Source organism: Spermophilus citellus (assembly GCF_964194105.1).
Source record: "Spermophilus citellus genome assembly, chromosome: 16".
Classification (NCBI taxonomy): Eukaryota; Metazoa; Chordata; class Mammalia; order Rodentia; family Sciuridae; genus Spermophilus; species Spermophilus citellus.
In genome coordinates, this window is record NC_138196.1 from 34617172 (window position 1) to 34635163 (window position 17992).

Sequence of the window (17992 nt, forward strand, 5' to 3'; positions counted from 1 at the left end):
TGTGAAATATGAATTAAAACTTTGATACTTTTTAAAATTTCTGTGTGGTTAGTTGTTGTCATATTCAAATGTTCAATTATTATTATGCTATTATTCAAAAGAGGTGTGGTTCTCTCTGCGTCACATTAGGTCACATTAGAATACTCTCGGGACAGAACTGGCCAGGAATACTCAAAATAATTGGCAGATGTTGAACTTGGCTTTGTGTGATTTTTACTTAGAGCATAAACATTTTTAGTTTGGTTCAGGAAATGTTTTACAGTCCTTTTTTTGGTGACTATGTATTTTTTCTTTTGCTGCCACAGTCTGGCTGGGCACAGAATCACGAGCCACTCACAGCTCTGTAGATTCAAACAGCAATTCTTTATTCCCGAACTCACACCGGCCCTCTACACACACGTTCTGGGGAAATCCAAGTTCTGCCGCAAAATTCACGTACTCCACCAGGCTTAGAATCCCAAATACCTTCTCAATCCCACCAGAACCCAACGGGAACTCAAGGATCCTGCGTGCCTGAGGCAGCAGGATACGCCCTATTCGCCCTATTCCCCCTATTCCCCCGCAGGGTACACCTTAAACCTGGAACTGCCCTAAACCCAAGGACGGGATACTCCCTAAAACCTGATCAGCTCTAAACCCGATCCGCCCTGGTCCTGGTCCTTGAGCAAGGTCACCTTACTAAAGCATATATGCAGTGTCACAGCGAATGTCCAAGGCAAGTCCATTTCCACGAGTCCTTCCTCTAAGCAACATGGGGTACGCTGGCAAGGAAATTTTGATGCGTCATTCCTACTTGGCAATGGCCCTCAGCATTTTGCAGTAATTTTCATGAGACGTCATTGTTTCCTTTAAACATATTATTATTCCCCTGAACTTTGTAATGCTTCGCTAATTGTTTATGTTAGACACTTTTGAAGCATTCTTCAAATAAATAGAAGGCAAAAATATTTATTTTAGATTAATTATTAGTACTTAAAAAAATGAGGAAATGCTGACTTTGCCCTATCCTTTCTTTGTTTCACTATTTGATTGCTTTATCTTAGTGCACTACTGGTCTATTTATTAGAAAATTAGTAGAGGAGATTAGATTTACATTAAACCAGATAAAAAATAATCCATCCATTTTTTCATCCATCTGAAGATTACTATGGCAGGAGGCCAAAGACCACATAATTTATGCACTTTAGCAAAAGCAATAATCTTAAAAGGCACTTTTTTTTTCCTTATAAGGGTTGCTTGGCATACTTGCTTGAGATATACACTGATTGGACTTGAATTCTGGCTCTGTCACTTCCTGATGAAGTTAATGTCATCACTTTAAATGGAATGCAGTTACTATTTCATAGAATTATTAGGACGCTTGAATGAGTAAGATGAGTAAGGTATTTGTAAGATACTTAGAAAAGGCAGTCTGACATTTTTTAGCTCAAATATAGTTATTCTTGAAAGAATATGTACTTAAAACTTTTAAAAATAGATTTCAACTATATAGAAACTTACATAAGTTATATTAAAGGTTTATAGAATTGTTACGTTTTCCTGGGTCTTTGAAAAATATCGATTAAGACAACATGGAGTCTTTTACTTATTTCTTGGTTATTTAATAATGTTTAGGTAAATGTGAAATATGAATTAAAACTTCGATACTGGGTTTTTAAAAAAAATTCAGTGTGGCTAGATTGTCAAATATTATAGTGACATATACTTTGCCCATACAATGCAGGTAAAGTTATATTGAGAACATGTACATGCTTTCCTTTACAATTCTGTTGCTTAAGATTGAAATAATTTGTAAAGCTTTTTTTTTCTAGTTTTCATCATTAATGTCCTTCAGAAGACCATTTCTTATAAGAACCAAAAGTTTTAGAAAAGTCACTCAAAATGAGTTGCTGTGTGAAGTGTAAAATTCCCTGTTACTGTGTCTTAGGACTTTGGGGTATCTTGTAAAAAAACCTGTAAATTCTGTTGACTATTTCCCCCAGTTAATTGATGCTCTTTATTTCCTCTGAAGATCCATCCATTGCCCTAGGCTCCCTGGACCTTTACCAGGCTGTTTTTCAATAGTTCCGTGTACCTCTAGCTAACCTTTGCATTTATAGTTTGTGTGTTTCAAAATTGTCTGTGCTACTTGTTCCTTTATTGTTATTTTTCAATTTAATTAGATGTTTTGTAAACTTACAAAGTATAATATGTTGTGCTTCTGAGAACTGTAAGAGCTAATGGAAATTTCCCCTCTGCCCTCTGAAGGTTTGCTGGGATATTTTAACAGACAAAGACATTATGCAGGAGAAAAGGCATGCAAGTTTGTTAACATACAAAAGGAAAAGCCACAGCACAGGAGAAAATCACAGGCACATGATCACCCACTAACCCAACATGATTTAAAAACTTATGTAATCTTTTTTTAATTTTTATTTCTTAGTTTTAGGTGGACACAATATCTTTATTTTATATTTATTTGGTGCTGAGGATTGAACCCAGTGCCTCGTGCATGCTAGGCAAGCGCTCTACCATTGAGCCACAATCCCAGCCCTGATGTACTCTTTTCTATAGAGGAGGAGGAGTTTGGGGAGTGTTTGGAACTGTAAATGATTTGTTTTAGGGGAATTTGATGGGTTTGGAGAACATAAAATGGCCTAGGACAAAGCCCATTTCGCCTACAGAACAGAATATGGTTTGTCAATGTTTTTTCTGTTGAATGGAAATAGAAAACAGTGGTATGTAGCAAAAGTTTGTCCAAGTTTGTTGGACAAATTTTGGTCTTTCTTCCTGAGATTAGTTTAGTCTTCTCTGGTTAATGATGTGGGGAAAAGGGTACACTTGTACATTGCTGGTGGGACTGCAAATTGGTGAGGCCAATTTGGAAAGCAGTTTGGAGATTCCTGGGAAAGCTGGGAATGGATCCACCATATGACCCAGCTATCGCCCTTCTCGGACTATTCCCTGAGGATCTTAAAAGAGCGTACTATAGGGATACTGCCACATCAATGATCATAGCGGCACAATTCACAATAGCTAGACTGTGGAACCAACCTAGATGCCCTTCAATAGATGAATGGATAAAAAAAAGTGGCATCTATACACAATGGAGTACTACGGCAGCAATAAAAAATGACAAAATCATAGAATTTGCAGGGAAATGGATGGCATTAGAGCAGATTATGCTAAGCGAAGCTAGCCAATCCTTAAAAAACAAATGCCAAATGTCTTCTTTGATATAAAGAGAACAACTAAGAACAGAACAGGGAGGAAGAGCATGAGGAAAAGATTAACATTAAACAGAGACGAGTGGGGGGAGAGAAAGGGAGAGAGAAGGGAAATCATATGGAAATGGTAGGAGACCCTCAATGTTACACAAAATTACATATAAGAGGTTGTGAGGGGAAACGGGGCGGGGGGGGGAACAAGGGAGAGAATTGAACAACAGCAGATGAGGTAGAGAGGGAAGATGGGAGGGGAGGGGAGGGGGGATAGTAGGGGATGGGAAAGGTAGCAGAATACAACAGTCACTAATATGCCATTATGTAAAAATGTGAGTGTGTAACCGATGTGATTCTGCAATTTGTATTTGGGGTAAAAATGGGAGTTCATAACCCACTTGAATCAAATGTATGAAAGATGATACATCATGAGCTTTGTAATGTTTTGAACAACCAATAAAAAAAGAATAAGAAGAGGTTAAACTCTTATTCCATTCATTATCACACTAAAATGATCCATTTTTCGCAGAGCTTTTATTCTTATAGATGACAGCTCTGTGCATTGTAATAAGCAATAGAATTACATCAAGTGAACATGAAGATAAATAAACCTTGAGAACAAATTGTGCAATATTTAAAAATTAATAAACGCAGTAAAGCAAAACATAAAAAAAAGAAATTTTCATAAGAAGACTGAAGGTAATTGTATTCTTGGGAGATCCTTTTAGTTAGATAAGGGAACTTTACTACAGAACTAAATTGAAAGCTGTGGAAATATTTAATAAGAGCAAGTTATTAAACAAATACCATCAAGTTGATAGGTTAAGGGTTCACCTGCTGGATGTCAGTCAGCTCAGTTCTCTGTGTGTCATGTCAGTGAGCCTGTGCTGTCTCTTGACAGTATTAATACAGATCACTTAGTTGGGTAAGGAGTGGTCTGCCAGGTTTTTATCTGTGAAGTTACTGTTTTTGTCTTTTAAATTAATTTGATGGTTAGATACTTGGAGACTGTAAATATCTTCAAATTTTTACCCAGTGTTTTCAGTATTTAGTATTTGTCTAAATCAGTTATTAACTATGACAGTTGTCAAAATGGTGATTCTCTGATTTCATTAGTGCCTCTGTTGGGGTGCTTTCTTCTGTGAGGAAGTCTTATTTGTTGATATCAATGTGGACTCAGGGATTCTTTCTTTCTTTTTTTAATAATATCTTTATTTTGTTTGTTTATTTATTTTATATGGTGCTAAGAATCAAACCCAGTGCCTTACATGTGCTTGGTAGGTGCTGTACCACTGAGCCACAACCAGAGCCCCAGGGATTCTTTTTTGTCATGAGTGAGATTGGAAATCTTTTTATATATGTAAGAACATTTTTAGATCTTTTGTGAATTGTCTGTTCTTGTATTTTCCCAATTTTCTTTTTGACTTTTAATCTTTTCCTCTCAATATTTAAGAGCTCTTTATATTTAGGAATATTAACTCTTTACCTATCATGTAAGTTTTGAAGATTTTCTTCTAGTGTGTCAGTTGTCTTTTGAGTCTTTTGGTATTTCCTCTTAAGAAGCAGCTTAAAAAATAAATACTCTTTTTATATAAGAAAAAATATCAGTTTTTATCATATCTAGATTTTATGTAATAGTTAGAACATCTTTCTCTACACCCAGGTTAAAGAAGAATTCTCTTATTTTTTTAAAGATCCTATGTTTTTATTTGTTATGTTTAGACCCTTGACCATTTAGAATATATTCTTATGAACAGTGTGAATCATGGATCTAATTTTCTTCCTTTTCAAGTGTCTAACTAATAGACCAGGCCACATTTGTTGAATAGCGCATTGTTGCCCCAGTGATTTGAAGAGCTGCTTTTATCTTATGAAGTTCTACATGTACTTTGGTCTGTTTAGAGGCTTTTTTTTCTCTTTTGCTGATTGGTCTCTCTGCTGATGCACCAGGACCGTATTGTTCTAATAATTAAGGTCTTGCATATGTCTCAATGTCTGGTAGGACTTTTCTATTTTATTGCTTTTTAATTGTTTAAAAGATGAGAAAAAAATCTCATTAGGTACTAACTACTAAGCAATATTTTTGCATTTACACTAGTTAATTTCTGGCTCAAAATTTAGGGTAAAGACTCAAGTTTTTGAAGATGGCTGAATTTATAAGTAATAACAACATAAAAAATATAGAAAGAAAAGAAAATCATTTGATCAAAATACGCTTTTCCCCTTCATGCCGAATGTTTTTTCCCTTGGGCCTTATTAACGTCTCATAAGGTCCTGTCCTGTATTAGATGTCAACTGGCTGATGCTTCTTGGATTGACTGTGACTTAAATGTTCAACATGACATAACACTGTCCTGTTCTGGTTCTAGGGTGAAAGGTCATTGGGGCAGAGTTGTTAGTGCCTGGTATCCTGTGGCATTCTGCCTAGAAATTTGTGTCCCTGGAGGGTGGTGGTAGATAGTCGGCAGATACTCTGAAGAATGCCATGTGATGTTTTGAAATGCCAAGAATATAAATAATTTTTTTTTTTAGTTTACTGGATGCAAGTAATTTTGTTAGCTCTGCAGTTTCTAGGATGATTTTTGGCTATGTAGCAGTATTTGTAGGTAATATAATATTTTTTCATTTAGAATCATTGTCATTATCGGGGCTATGTGGAGGGAGTTTATAAGTCATCCGTTGCTCTTAGTGACTGTTTTGGACTCAGGTAAGACATTTTCTGTATTTTTTATCTTTTCTTCTCTGTCTCTAAACCCAGTCATTTTGGAGACTTAACAGAATTAAATTTTACTTTGATGTTACTAAGGTCTTTACAGCTGTATTTCAGATATTCTTGGCATGTTTATTTAGGAAAATCTTATAGTTGATGAATTTTTAATATTTAAATGGAAAATTTTATTTTTCTGAGAATACTAAATAATTTTAGATATTTAAAATAACATATGCTTTAAATTTTGGTAGTGGTTGGTTTACAAAATTTTTACCTGCATACTCATTGAAGTTTCACAATATCTGAAAAAGAGCTTATTAACATCATATTTAGGTGAGCAAACTGAGGTTCAGAGAAATTGTATGACATACCCAATGAAGCTATAATAATGTTAAAGTTACTTGTATTGAAGACCTGGCCATATGGCACTGTGTTAATTAGTTGCCTTCATGGGTACATGATTGATTGATGTAACAAATATTACTTTTAATTCTCAAACCAACTATATAAAATGGCTATGATTATTCTCATTTAAGGAACAACATTTACTGAATAGTTATTGTGTGCCAGGGAATATTCTAAGTATTTTATGCATATTAAATAATTTATTTATCTGAACAATACTATGCAGAATGTAAACTGAAGTTAAATGACTTGCTTGGATCCCTCACTAGAAGAAAGCAGATTTGGGTTTGAGCTCTGGTCTCAGCTCCAGACCCCTCTTTCTCAGCTGATACTTTGCAGTGCCTTCCATTGTAGAGCAACCATTCAGAAAGGTTAAATAGCTTAAAGGCAGTGATACTAGTAGGCAGCAGTAAGGTCTGTTTAACTCTAAAGCCTCTATTTTTTCCTATCTTGTGGTATCTTTACATGTGTTGAGAATTAGGACTTTAACTTAGGGTTTCTGATGCCTTTTTCTGTGTATTTTTTTCTTAAAAATGGCATATGTGTAATGCAACATATAGAGGATTGCTACATTTAGAGAATGCCAGTTATGGGATTGAACCCCTGCATAACAGCTCTCGCTTTGAGCACATGTTCTATCGAATGGATGATGTCCACAAAGAGCCTCTGAAATGTGGAGTTTCTAACAAGGATGTAGAGGAGGAAACCACAGAGGATAGAGAGGAAGATCATCCCAGCATGACTCAGCTGCTTCGAGTAAGGAAATATAATTATTCATGACTTGGATTTATATTTTTTAAAAAAATCATTTATTTGTTCATTAAACCAGTACTTAAAAAGATGAGCAGTATGTAGTCCCTGCTGCCAAGTTGATGACAGTTTAGATTCTGTGGGTTTTAGAGACTAGGGTTTAAATTTTAAAAGGAATCATATTTAGTATTGCTGTGTAATAGTCCATTACACTATCTTTCAGTGGAGGTTTTATGTAGATTGAAATAATGGGAATGGCCATTATTGATCCATGGAGAAACACACACACACACACACACACACACACACACACACACACACACACACACGGGTGGGGGGGCATGCAGGAGAGAGAGATTTGACATTAGCATACTAATCACTTCAGATGGCTTCCAAGGCTGCTTTTATTCCCAGTTGTGACACTTGAGGACTCTTTGATATGAGTCACTTGGACTGAAGTGGTTCTAGGATGGGATTAACTTCAGCTTTAGAGATTATACCTTTTTACATGTGAGATGGTGTTGCTGTTTTGGAAGAGGCATTTTTTTTTCCCCTTTTCTTTTTGCTGAGGCATATAGGGACTCTATATGTTACCCAGGCTCAAACTCCTAGGCTTAAGTGATCTTCCTATCTCTGCCTCTACAGAAACTGGAACTATAGGTGCATACCACTATGTCCAGTTTAGAGCATAATTTTAGTTAATTAAGACTAGTTTATGGCATTGCCTCTTCTGCCATCCACTCTTTTGACTTTTGGACTTTTTTTTTTTTTTTTTTGTAATTGAAACATTGAAAGACACATTTTTGCTTATTCTATTCTGTAAAATGACAAAACTAGTTTTTTTTTTTTTTTTTGTTGTTGTTGTTGTTGGTACGGGAGATTGAACTCAGAGGCACTCGACCACTGCGCCACATCCCCTGCCCTCAGTGAGACGGGGTCTCATTGAGTTGCTTAGTGCCTCACTGTTGCTGAGGCTGGCTTTGAACTTGTGATCTTCCTGTCTTATTCTCCCAAGCTGCTGTGATTAAAGGCACACACAACCATGCCTGGTAAAACTAGTTATTTTTTAAAGTGGTAGTGTGTGCCCCAGCTTCTGCTTTTAAATTTTAGTAGACATTCTTTCACTTTAGTAATGGGTTTTTCACTTTAGTAATGGGTTTTCTCTTTAAAGTCTTTGTGTGTGTTTTGATTTTAAAAATCAGTCTTTAAAACATCTGCTTCATGAATAACTTATTTTATCTTTAGCTGGAGTTTTTCCCTCAGATCAATATAGATAGCAGATAACATTTTTTTTTTAATCATGTTTTAATTCAACATGGTGGTGCAGGCTTGTAATCCTAGTGACTTGGAGGCTGAAACAGGAGGATTGCAAGTTTGAGGCCAGCCTTATCAAGTTACCAAGTCCCTGTCTCAAAATAAAAAAGAGCTTGGGATGGAGTTCTGAGATAGAATGAGATAGAATGCTCCTCAATCCTGCAAAAAAAACAAAAACAAAAACGAAAACCAGTTAAAAACCCCAAAACATATCTTTGGCTTTATAGAAATACATTAAGTAAAGTTTAACAATACTCTTAGCAGACATGAAATATGTGATTAGAGTATGATCATTACATATGAAAAATGTGTAGCCTGATACTTTTTATTTTGCCCTTATGATGTTCGTGTTTTCTACAGAGAAGGAGAGCTATCCTGCCACAGACCCGATATGTGGAGCTGTTCATTGTTGTAGACAAAGAAAGGGTAAGGATGGCAACAGTTTTTCTTCTTTTTCATGAAAATCACATGAGAAGTGGGCATTCCATGAAGGAAATACAAACTGTGACATATGTTTGTATTGATTTTTCATAAATAAGTATTTAGAAAGTAAAATGCCTTTTTTTTAAAACCTTAATACCACAATATACCACTAGAAGCTGAAGTAGCAGATGAGACCACTTTTGACTTAATTTTTTACTAGCGATTCCCCGCCTCCACCTGCCCTGTTCTCTTTGTTAAAATCATTTTTATTAGTGCATTATAGTTATAATATAGGGGTTCATTTTTATATGGTTATATATGCTCCATTTCAGTACCTAGTCCTTCCTCTCTCCTTCTCCTCTTCCCTCTCCTAGTCTCCTTCATCTCCTCAACTGGTCTTTTACCTATTTATTTATTGCTTTTTAATTGGTGCTTTATAGATATACATAAAGGTAGAATTAACTGTGCTGTTTTCATATGTGTATGTAGCATAATTTGTTTAATTCCATTCTGCAATTCCTCCCTTTGTCTGTCCCTTCTTCCTCTTCCTCCGTCTACTCCCTGATTTCCCTTCTATTTCATGGGATCCATCACCCCCTTTCTTATTTTGCTCTAGCTTCTGACTATAGTGAACACACTGTCCCCATGACTTAGTCTTATTTTGCTTAGCATGATGTTAATTTACCAGTAAATGCCATAATTTCATTCCTCTTTATCATCCCTTTTCTTTCTAGTGATTTGCTTATGTGCATTTCTTGAATGAAACTGTGCTATCAGGGGCTTGAGAACTTTTCAGATTACTTTAATAGACTGTGGCTTAAACCAAGTTAGTCAGGTGACTAATAAAATTGCTTTGCTTTGTAGAATTTCAGTTAACCTATAATTCACTTAAGAGTAGAATACTTCCAGGGCTTGGTATGCTTTTGTAAGGAAATAGTATTAATTTCAGTACAGGACAACACCAGGGCATTTTCCTTGTTTTTATTTAAGAAACCAAACTAATTGTTTTATTTAACTGAGAGAAGTAATGTGTCCTTTTCAACATATATAAGATTATGAGTTTTAAATAGAGCTGCTATATAGCTTAAAATATAGATTATTTGAAATGTTTTGGCTGACTTTTATTTCTAATTTTGTTGTTGTATTAAGAGTTATTGTGGAATCTTAATATGATTGGCAGTTCTTTTCTTGTAAGCTGCAGGGGTAGGCTTGAGGATTTTTATGGTTTAAAAAATGCTTTATTGTTGTAGGTAGGAAAAAATAAGCCCTCGTGATTAAGAGATGGAAGCTTGCTCACATTCGTTCAGTATAGGTTCATTACCTGCAAACAGTGGGAAGAAAAGCATAGAGAATGTAAGTTAGTGTGAACTGTGCCCCAAATGATGGGTAAAATGTTTCTGTAGAATGTTTTGGGCAAAACACACAAAGAGAAATTTAAAAGTATTTTTCTTTATTGCTGTTTCCAGATATATTTGTTTTATATGTATAGAAAATGGTTCAAAATAAAAATGGAACTATTTCCACAAAGCCCTATCAAAGTTATTAAAACTTTTGTTCTTTTTTAGGAGAATTGTGATAAATTGCCTAACTGATAAAATCATATATTTTGATTTTAAGGCCTTTATCATAGAGCAAAGTCATAAACTTTTTAAAATTTTCTTTTGGTTAGTAAGTTTGTTGTATAAAATAATGTTAAAATACACATTTGGATAGAACCACCTCCTGTAGAAAAGAATCAGTTATATGAGTTATTGGACTTATACTAGTTATACTAATTAGAAGAAAGGAAAACTTTGGTGTATTTTCATTAGTATCATTGTACTTGTTTTTCTTTTATTTCTATTTCTATTTATCACTAAAGTGTACACTTTAGATGTATTAATTTGAAATGTTGGAAAATGTCTTAATGCCTTAGTTTTAGTTTAGAGGAAATATTTGGATTCTTCATTGTAACAGGTTAAAGACATTTTCATTCTTAAGTTACTTAGGTGATAATGACAATGATTTTCCTTTGCTTTTCCAGTATGACATGATGGGGAAAAATCAGACTGCTGTGAGAGAAGAGATGATTCGTTTAGCAAACTACTTGGATAGTGTAAGTTGTCTTTTCTGTCAACTAGGATTATTCTGTCCTGCCCTTTCATGGTCTCAGCAGAATTTAAAATCTCATTTTGAGCTTTGATTATCATAGGCCTAAATGACTCAGTCTTTCCGAGATCTGCTTTCTAGTTTATTCTGTATTTTTCAAGGTCTCAAAGAAAAGTTTAAGTGTAGAAAAGACTTTGAGAGGTCTGGGGTTGTGGCTCAGCGGTAGAGTGCTCACCTAGCATGTGCGAAGCCCTGGGTTCTATCATCAGCACCACATAAAAATAAATAAATAAAACATAGATATTGTGTCCAACTAAGAAATAAATATAAATAAGAAAAGAAAAGACTTTGAGAAGAGCCAGAGATTTCAGATTAGCATTTGACTTACCTTCAGAGTAGATTGGCTAAAGTACTTTTTTGTTTATGAAGAGATCTTTGAATTTTTGTTGACAGAATCTTATTTGAATAAGTCTGTTTCCTACCTTGAAACTGTGACATATGCCAGTGTTTACTTTGTGCATGTATGTAATTTGGAATTCACTAAAGAATTAGATACATATTCTTATAGGATAATTTTGTTTGTAAGACATTCATTCCCCTGATAAAACAATGATGATGGTGATGATCATAATGATATCATTCTGTTAGGTGTTAACAATGTGTTATAATCTAAGTGCATTATATTTATTAATCATTTAATTTTCACAGAATCTCTATGAAATAGGTATGAGTTCTAGAATCCTTGATCTGTAAACTTTGGGGTTCCTGTGATTAGAATTTTAGGTAAACATTTAGAAAGGTATTATGGTTTACTGTGTATTACATAATACCTCCAACATGATCTTGGGATAGTACCTTTTGATCAATTTCATTGATATTTCTGCAGTGAAATGTATGGATTATGTTAAGTGTTATGTGAATCAGTTTTTCATTACTATAACAAAATACTATGATAATCAACTTATAAAGAGAAAAGTTTTGTTTTGTTTTATAGTTTTAGAAGTTTAAGTCTGTGATTAGTTGGCCCTGTTGTTTTGGACCTGTAGCAAGGTGGTGCACCATAGTGGGATCCTGTGGCAGAGCAAAACTGTTCACCTCATGTTCAGGAAGCAAAAGAGAGGAAGAGGAAGGGTCTTGGTTTCCACAGTCCCCTCTGAGGAAATGTCCCCAGTCACTTGAAGACCTCCCACTAGGCCCCACATCTTAAGGTTTCTATACCTCCCAATAGAGAGGAGATGAGGACTTTACCACATGGGTCTTTGGGGAACATTCAAGATCCAAACAACAGCAGTGGGATAAAACACAGACCATGAATAGGATTGCATTACTTTGGGGCAAGTTTTAGAACCAAATTTACCAAAAACTTAATTTCCAGAGTTTGTCAGATGTTAAAATGGGAGATAAAAAGGACTTTGAAGCTTTGTAACCTACCATTTTATAGGTAATGAAACAGATTCTTGAGAGGTTAGAGTCTCCTTGTACTGAAAGACTTTTTCTTTTGGAGGGAAGAAGTCTAATTTTTAATTTAAGTAGTTTTGTTACTATAGTTAAAAGCTTTTCATCACATTCTTTAATGTATTTTATTTCTCTTTTCTTCACAGATGTATATTATGTTAAATATTCGAATTGTGTTAGTTGGACTGGAGATTTGGACAAATGGAAACTTGATTAATATAATTGGAGGAGCTGGTGATGTGTTGGGGAACTTTGTACAGTGGCGGGAAAAGTTTCTTATAACCCGTCGGAGACATGACAGTGCACAGTTAGTGCTGTAAGTGATTTTTTTAAAAAAGTGCTATGAACAATCATTTTTGCTTATTTTCTTATATTTCTTACCTATGTTTTTCTTTTTCTTTTTTGGGGGGTTCTCGGGATTAAACTCAGGGGCACTCAACTACTGAGCCACACATCCTCAGCCCTTTTTTTGTATTTTGTTTAGAGACAGGACCTCACTGAATTTGTATTTTTCTTTCCTGTATTTTCTTACCACCACCCGCTCTCCAATTGCCCACCAACCACCCTTTTAATTTTTTTTTTTCCTAGTGCTGGGAATTGAACCCAGGGCCTCACACATACTGGGCCCTACTTTCTTATTTTGTTTTCTAATTGCTTTTTGTGAAATAAAAAAATTACATGGAAAGAAAAAATTTGGATATCTTGCTTGTCAGACAGTTTGTTTTCACACTCTCAGAACAGAATTTAAAGATTATTTTAATTTGAGCTCTCATGATCTTAACTCAGTTTTTCAAAGGTGTGCTTTCTATCTTTTGTTTTTGCTTACTTTTGGAATTATTTGGTTGGATACAAATTATAGACATGGAATCTTTCTCCTTCACAGATTTGAAGGCACTGTAGCACTGTTCTGTAATCTTTTGATTTCCATTATTATTATTATTTATTTTTCTATTTTTATTTTTATTTTTTGAGTACTGGGGAATGAACTCAGGAGCACTTGGCCACTGAGCCACATCTCTAGCCCTATTTTGTATTTTATTTAGAGACAGAGTCTCACTGAGTTGCTTAGTGCCTCACTTTTGCTGAGGCTGGCTTTGAACTCAGGATCCTCCTGCCATAGCTTCCCAAGCCGCTGGGATTACAGGTGTGTGCCACTGTGTCTGGCTTTTAGTATTATTCTTAAGATTCCTAAAATCATTCTGATTTCTGTTCCTTTATTGTGGCCTGTGTTTTTTTATCATCACTGGAAAACATGTAGGATCTTCTCTTGGTTCCCAGACTTCTGAGTTTTCTTGATGATGTATTTGGTGTAGATCTTTTATTACTTATTGCACTGTGTTCTCAGTGAGTAATTTCTTTTTTTTTATTGGTTGTTCAAAACATTACAAAGCTCTTGACTTATCATATTTCATACATTAGATTCAAGTGGGTTATGAACTCCCAATTTTACCCCAAATGCAGATTGCAGAATCACGTCGGTTACACATCCACAATTTTACATAATGCCATATTAGTGACTGTTGTATTCTGCTACCTTTCCTATCCACTACTATCCCCCCTCCCCTCCCCTCCCATCTTCTCTCTCTACCCCATCTACTGTAATTCATTTCTCTCCTTGTTTATTTTCCCATTCCCCTCACAACCTCTTATATGTAATTTTGTATAGCAATGAGGGTCTCCCTCCATTTCCATGCAATTTCCCTTTTCTCTCCCTTTCCCTCCCACCTCATGTCTCTGTTTAATGTTAATCTTTTCTTCCTGGTCTTCCTCCCTGCTCTGTTTCAGTGAGTAATTTCAATGTGAAATCAAAGTCCTTTGGTTTTTGGAATTTTTATTGAATTATTTTATAGATTGTTTCATCCTTTTATTTTTATTTGTTGTTTCTCCTGGGATCCCTTTTCTTCTGGGATCCCTTGGCTATTGGTTTTCTTGTCCTGGTACTTCTTCTCCCCCCCATCCCCAACATGTTGTGATTTAAAAGCTTCTTTTTTTGTGGGGCAGGGGACAGTGCTGGAATTCTGAGTATCTCATGCATGCTGGGCAAGCACTCTACCAGTGAGCTATATCCCCAGCCCAATTTAATGACTTTTATAGCCCCATAATCATAAAAGCTTGGTCCTGACCTTCTTATTAATTTTCAGTAAAATGCACATGCCACCTATCTCATCCCAGTGACAGTGCCATGTGTTTTACAAAAGACCAAAAGGAGCAGGCGTCAAGTGTACCCACTGCCCTGCCCAACCACACTGTTTGATCAGTGTCTGTCCTATTGTAGATGCTTGATGATGTTTAATGAGCCTTGGTTGTTTGTGGTTAAGAATGGAGTTGTAAAAGCTTTTTGGAAGCTTCGAGCACATGAGTGAGTCTTAGGTTCTATGAGGTTCGCTATAAGGTGATCAGGCTGGAATTTTCCTTGACTGTAGCTCTGATTATTTTTTCTGGGTTGGTCCGATGCCCCAGAAAAGGATTTATTGATTTATTTAAAAAATATTTATTGGGTGTATACCACAGTGACCAAAACAGATAAAAATTCCTACTCTAATGGATTCCGTATTCTGGTGGAAGAAGTTTGAATAAATGAGACAAATAAGTGTATATAGTTTGTTAAATAGTGCTAAGCAGTGTGGAAAAGTAAAACATGGAGGGTAGATATAAAAGTAGGAGTGGGGGTGGTATTTGAGGTAACATGGCCAGGGCAAGGTTCTTTGAGGTGACTTTTGAGTGAAGACATGGAGGAGGTGAGGGAATGAGACAGGGGTACAGAGTTCCAGGAAGCATGTTGGGTGTGCTTGAAGAACAGTGTGGAGACAATGCGACTCTTTCCCTGTTCGCTGTGCTCAATGCCTTGTAGCCTCTCTTGTGAACACATTCATTGGGTTTGTTATCTTTCCTCACCAAAATATGTTGTATAAATAAATGTAGTATGTTTTTAGAAAGGTTTTCATCCATAAGGTAAAAATCCCTAAAGCCAAAACCTTTTCTTGGTGTCTTTATCTGTCTGGAAAAAAAAGTTCTTTGAAATATTAATCTCATTTTCTGATAATATAAAGGAAAGAAGACCGCTATTTTTTGATTTTAAAAATTATTTATCATTGTCATTTTTCTCTCAGTTTTTGTAGGTGTTGCCAATCCAGTTAAGATCCCCCATAGAAACAGGAGTAATGCGTTCCTTTTTCCCAAGTACATTTTGTAACTTTTACTTTTTCATTTAGAAAGAAAGGATTTGGTGGGACTGCAGGAATGGCATTTGTGGGAACAGTGTGTTCAAGGAGCCACGCGGGCGGGATTAATGTGGTATGTTGTTCTTGATGTTTATCGTTGGTATCTGCATTAGGGCAGTATCAAGCATTTATTAACTCTGTGCTTGTCTCCTAGTCCTTAAAACAACATTTTGGATATCATGAAGGACACAGTAGAAGTGGTAGGTGTGTTCTTTCCCTAGAGACCAGAACAAATTTTCTAATAATTTTTATGTTTATTGGCATGTTTTATGAATGAAGAAACAGGGTCGATTTGTGATAAACTAAATGAGAATTTTCAATTTACTTTCCCATAAACCACCATGAATAATCTATTGGTATTCAAGTAAATGACCTGTTGCTTAAAGGATCCAGCCTCATGATTATTCTGTGAGTCATACTAGTTCTTACTAGACTACACTGTATAAAGACTGTTATTGTATGCCTGATTTATCATGTAGGCTGTCAACATTGTAGAGAATAAATTTCCTTTTGTGAAAAAAAACATTTCTTATTTATTAGAAACCTGATTAATACCTTGTTATGTTTGAACAGTTTGGGCAAATTACTGTGGAGACCTTTGCATCCATTGTTGCTCATGAGTTGGGTCATAACCTTGGAATGAATCATGATGACGGGAGAGATTGTTTCTGTGGAGCTAAGAGCTGCATCATGAACTCAGGGGCCTCGTGAGTAGCTGAGTTTCTTCTTCTTAATATGGTGTTGTAGATCAGTGTTTCTTAACTCTGAGGGATACTTATGCCTATGTTGTAAAAACCAGGAAAAGTCATTTCTGATTTCCTCAAATACATCAGTGATAAGCCTATTTTCTAATTAAATAATCCCAGAGAACTTTCAGAAGGGAAAATGTAGATAGGCATAGATATGTAATTACACTGTTCTGTAAACCAGTAGAGAGACCAGTAGAACATACAAAACTTTACTGCTAGATTCATTATAGATTGAAGAACTATATGAAAAAATTCTTCACAAACCCTCTTTTGAGGAAGTGCTACATTTTCACTTTAAGCAAAAGAAGAAATCCTGACACATTCCTATTATTACCCCTTGTTTTATAGAGATAAAAGAAGGATATAGTTCAGAGAGGAGGAGAAGAAAGATTAGTAAACATTTACTAAATTATTTTTTAGATACTTGAGGGTACTTAAATGGTATCAACTTACTTATTGCTTAGTCTAATGAGGTGTGGATACTTTGTCCATTTATAGGTGAAAAATGAGGTCACACATCCAAATTCCTGACTGGGATTTGAACTTAGGAAGTCTGGGTCCAGAGCTGATGATCTCGTCTTTTAACTAGTTTCAAAAATCTTTACAATTGAGGGTTCAGAGGTGACTGGGTTTCTCTCTGCCACTCTTCATTATGGGGCAGTCGTTCTAAATAGAGCTGCACTAAGCCACAGTGCATATGTGGATTAGAAGCTGAGCCTGACTGAAAATTAGGTACGAAAAGAGGTCATCTTTAACAGCCACAGCTGAGGATTTCATATGAGAAATATCAGTGGCCCCAGGTACTCACTTCCCTCCTCGACTTCCTGAAGTACAGACAGAGTAATAAAAAATCTGCTAGTTAGTTATTTAGCTAAAGGTCTGAGAGTACAGTTCTAGTCACATGGTGGTCTAATGGGATTCACAGTTTTTGAGTAAATACTAGACTTAAAATGAGATATGGAAGAATTAAATTGTGCTTGTGAAAAGTGATCCTGCGGTAAAAAAATATACAAAAGTCATCTCTTTATAAAAGAGTTCCCATAAGAAAGGAAGTAAATTAAGTATTTGCTTTGTTTGGCAGTGATGATGAGGAAGACACCAACTCAGGGAGATGAAAAATGAGTAATGAGCAAGATAAGACAAGAAATTAAAGTGTAAAATAGAACATTCAGAGTGCTAAGGAGGGAATGTTACGAAACTTTAGTAATGGAATTTAAAGTGGTATAAGAAGGAATGGGGAGTGAACTCAGACTTTATTCATTCACTTATCATATATTTATTGAGCACTACAATGTACCAGACTTTATTTTAGGTACTTGGAATATTTTAGAAAGTTAGATAAGACTTGCCCTTCACAGAATTGGCATTTAGTAGAGAAGACGAACTATCAACATAATAAATAAATTAATAATACAGAATGTTAGAAGGTGTAAGTAAGTGCTCTGGGAATAAAATAGAGCAGATTTTGGGAGTTTGGGTGGTATGGTGCTGGCACTGGTAATAGGAGTAGGCCTCATTCTTTTTTTTTTTTTTTAGATTTTTTTTTTATTGGTTGTTCACAACATTACAAAGCTCTTGACTTATCATATTTCATACATTAGATTCAAGTGGGTTATGAACCCCCAATTTTACCCCAAATGCAGATTGCAGAATCACGTCGGTTACACATCCACAATT

General features: G+C 35.4%; 1 protein-coding gene across 1 annotated transcript in view; it reads left to right on the forward strand.

The window, feature by feature from the left end:
• Window positions 1-17992, forward strand: part of ADAM9 (ADAM metallopeptidase domain 9) — a 100757-nt gene that overhangs the window by 13580 nt on the left and 69185 nt on the right. Inside the window, exons 5-11 of the mRNA XM_081269735.1 lie at window positions 5831-5907; window positions 6876-7071; window positions 8740-8805; window positions 10826-10897; window positions 12492-12661; window positions 15558-15639; window positions 16140-16273. Coding sequence (XP_081125861.1) covers window positions 5831-5907; window positions 6876-7071; window positions 8740-8805; window positions 10826-10897; window positions 12492-12661; window positions 15558-15639; window positions 16140-16273 — 797 coding nt within the window. The remainder of the gene's footprint in view (window positions 1-5830; window positions 5908-6875; window positions 7072-8739; window positions 8806-10825; window positions 10898-12491; window positions 12662-15557; window positions 15640-16139; window positions 16274-17992) is intronic.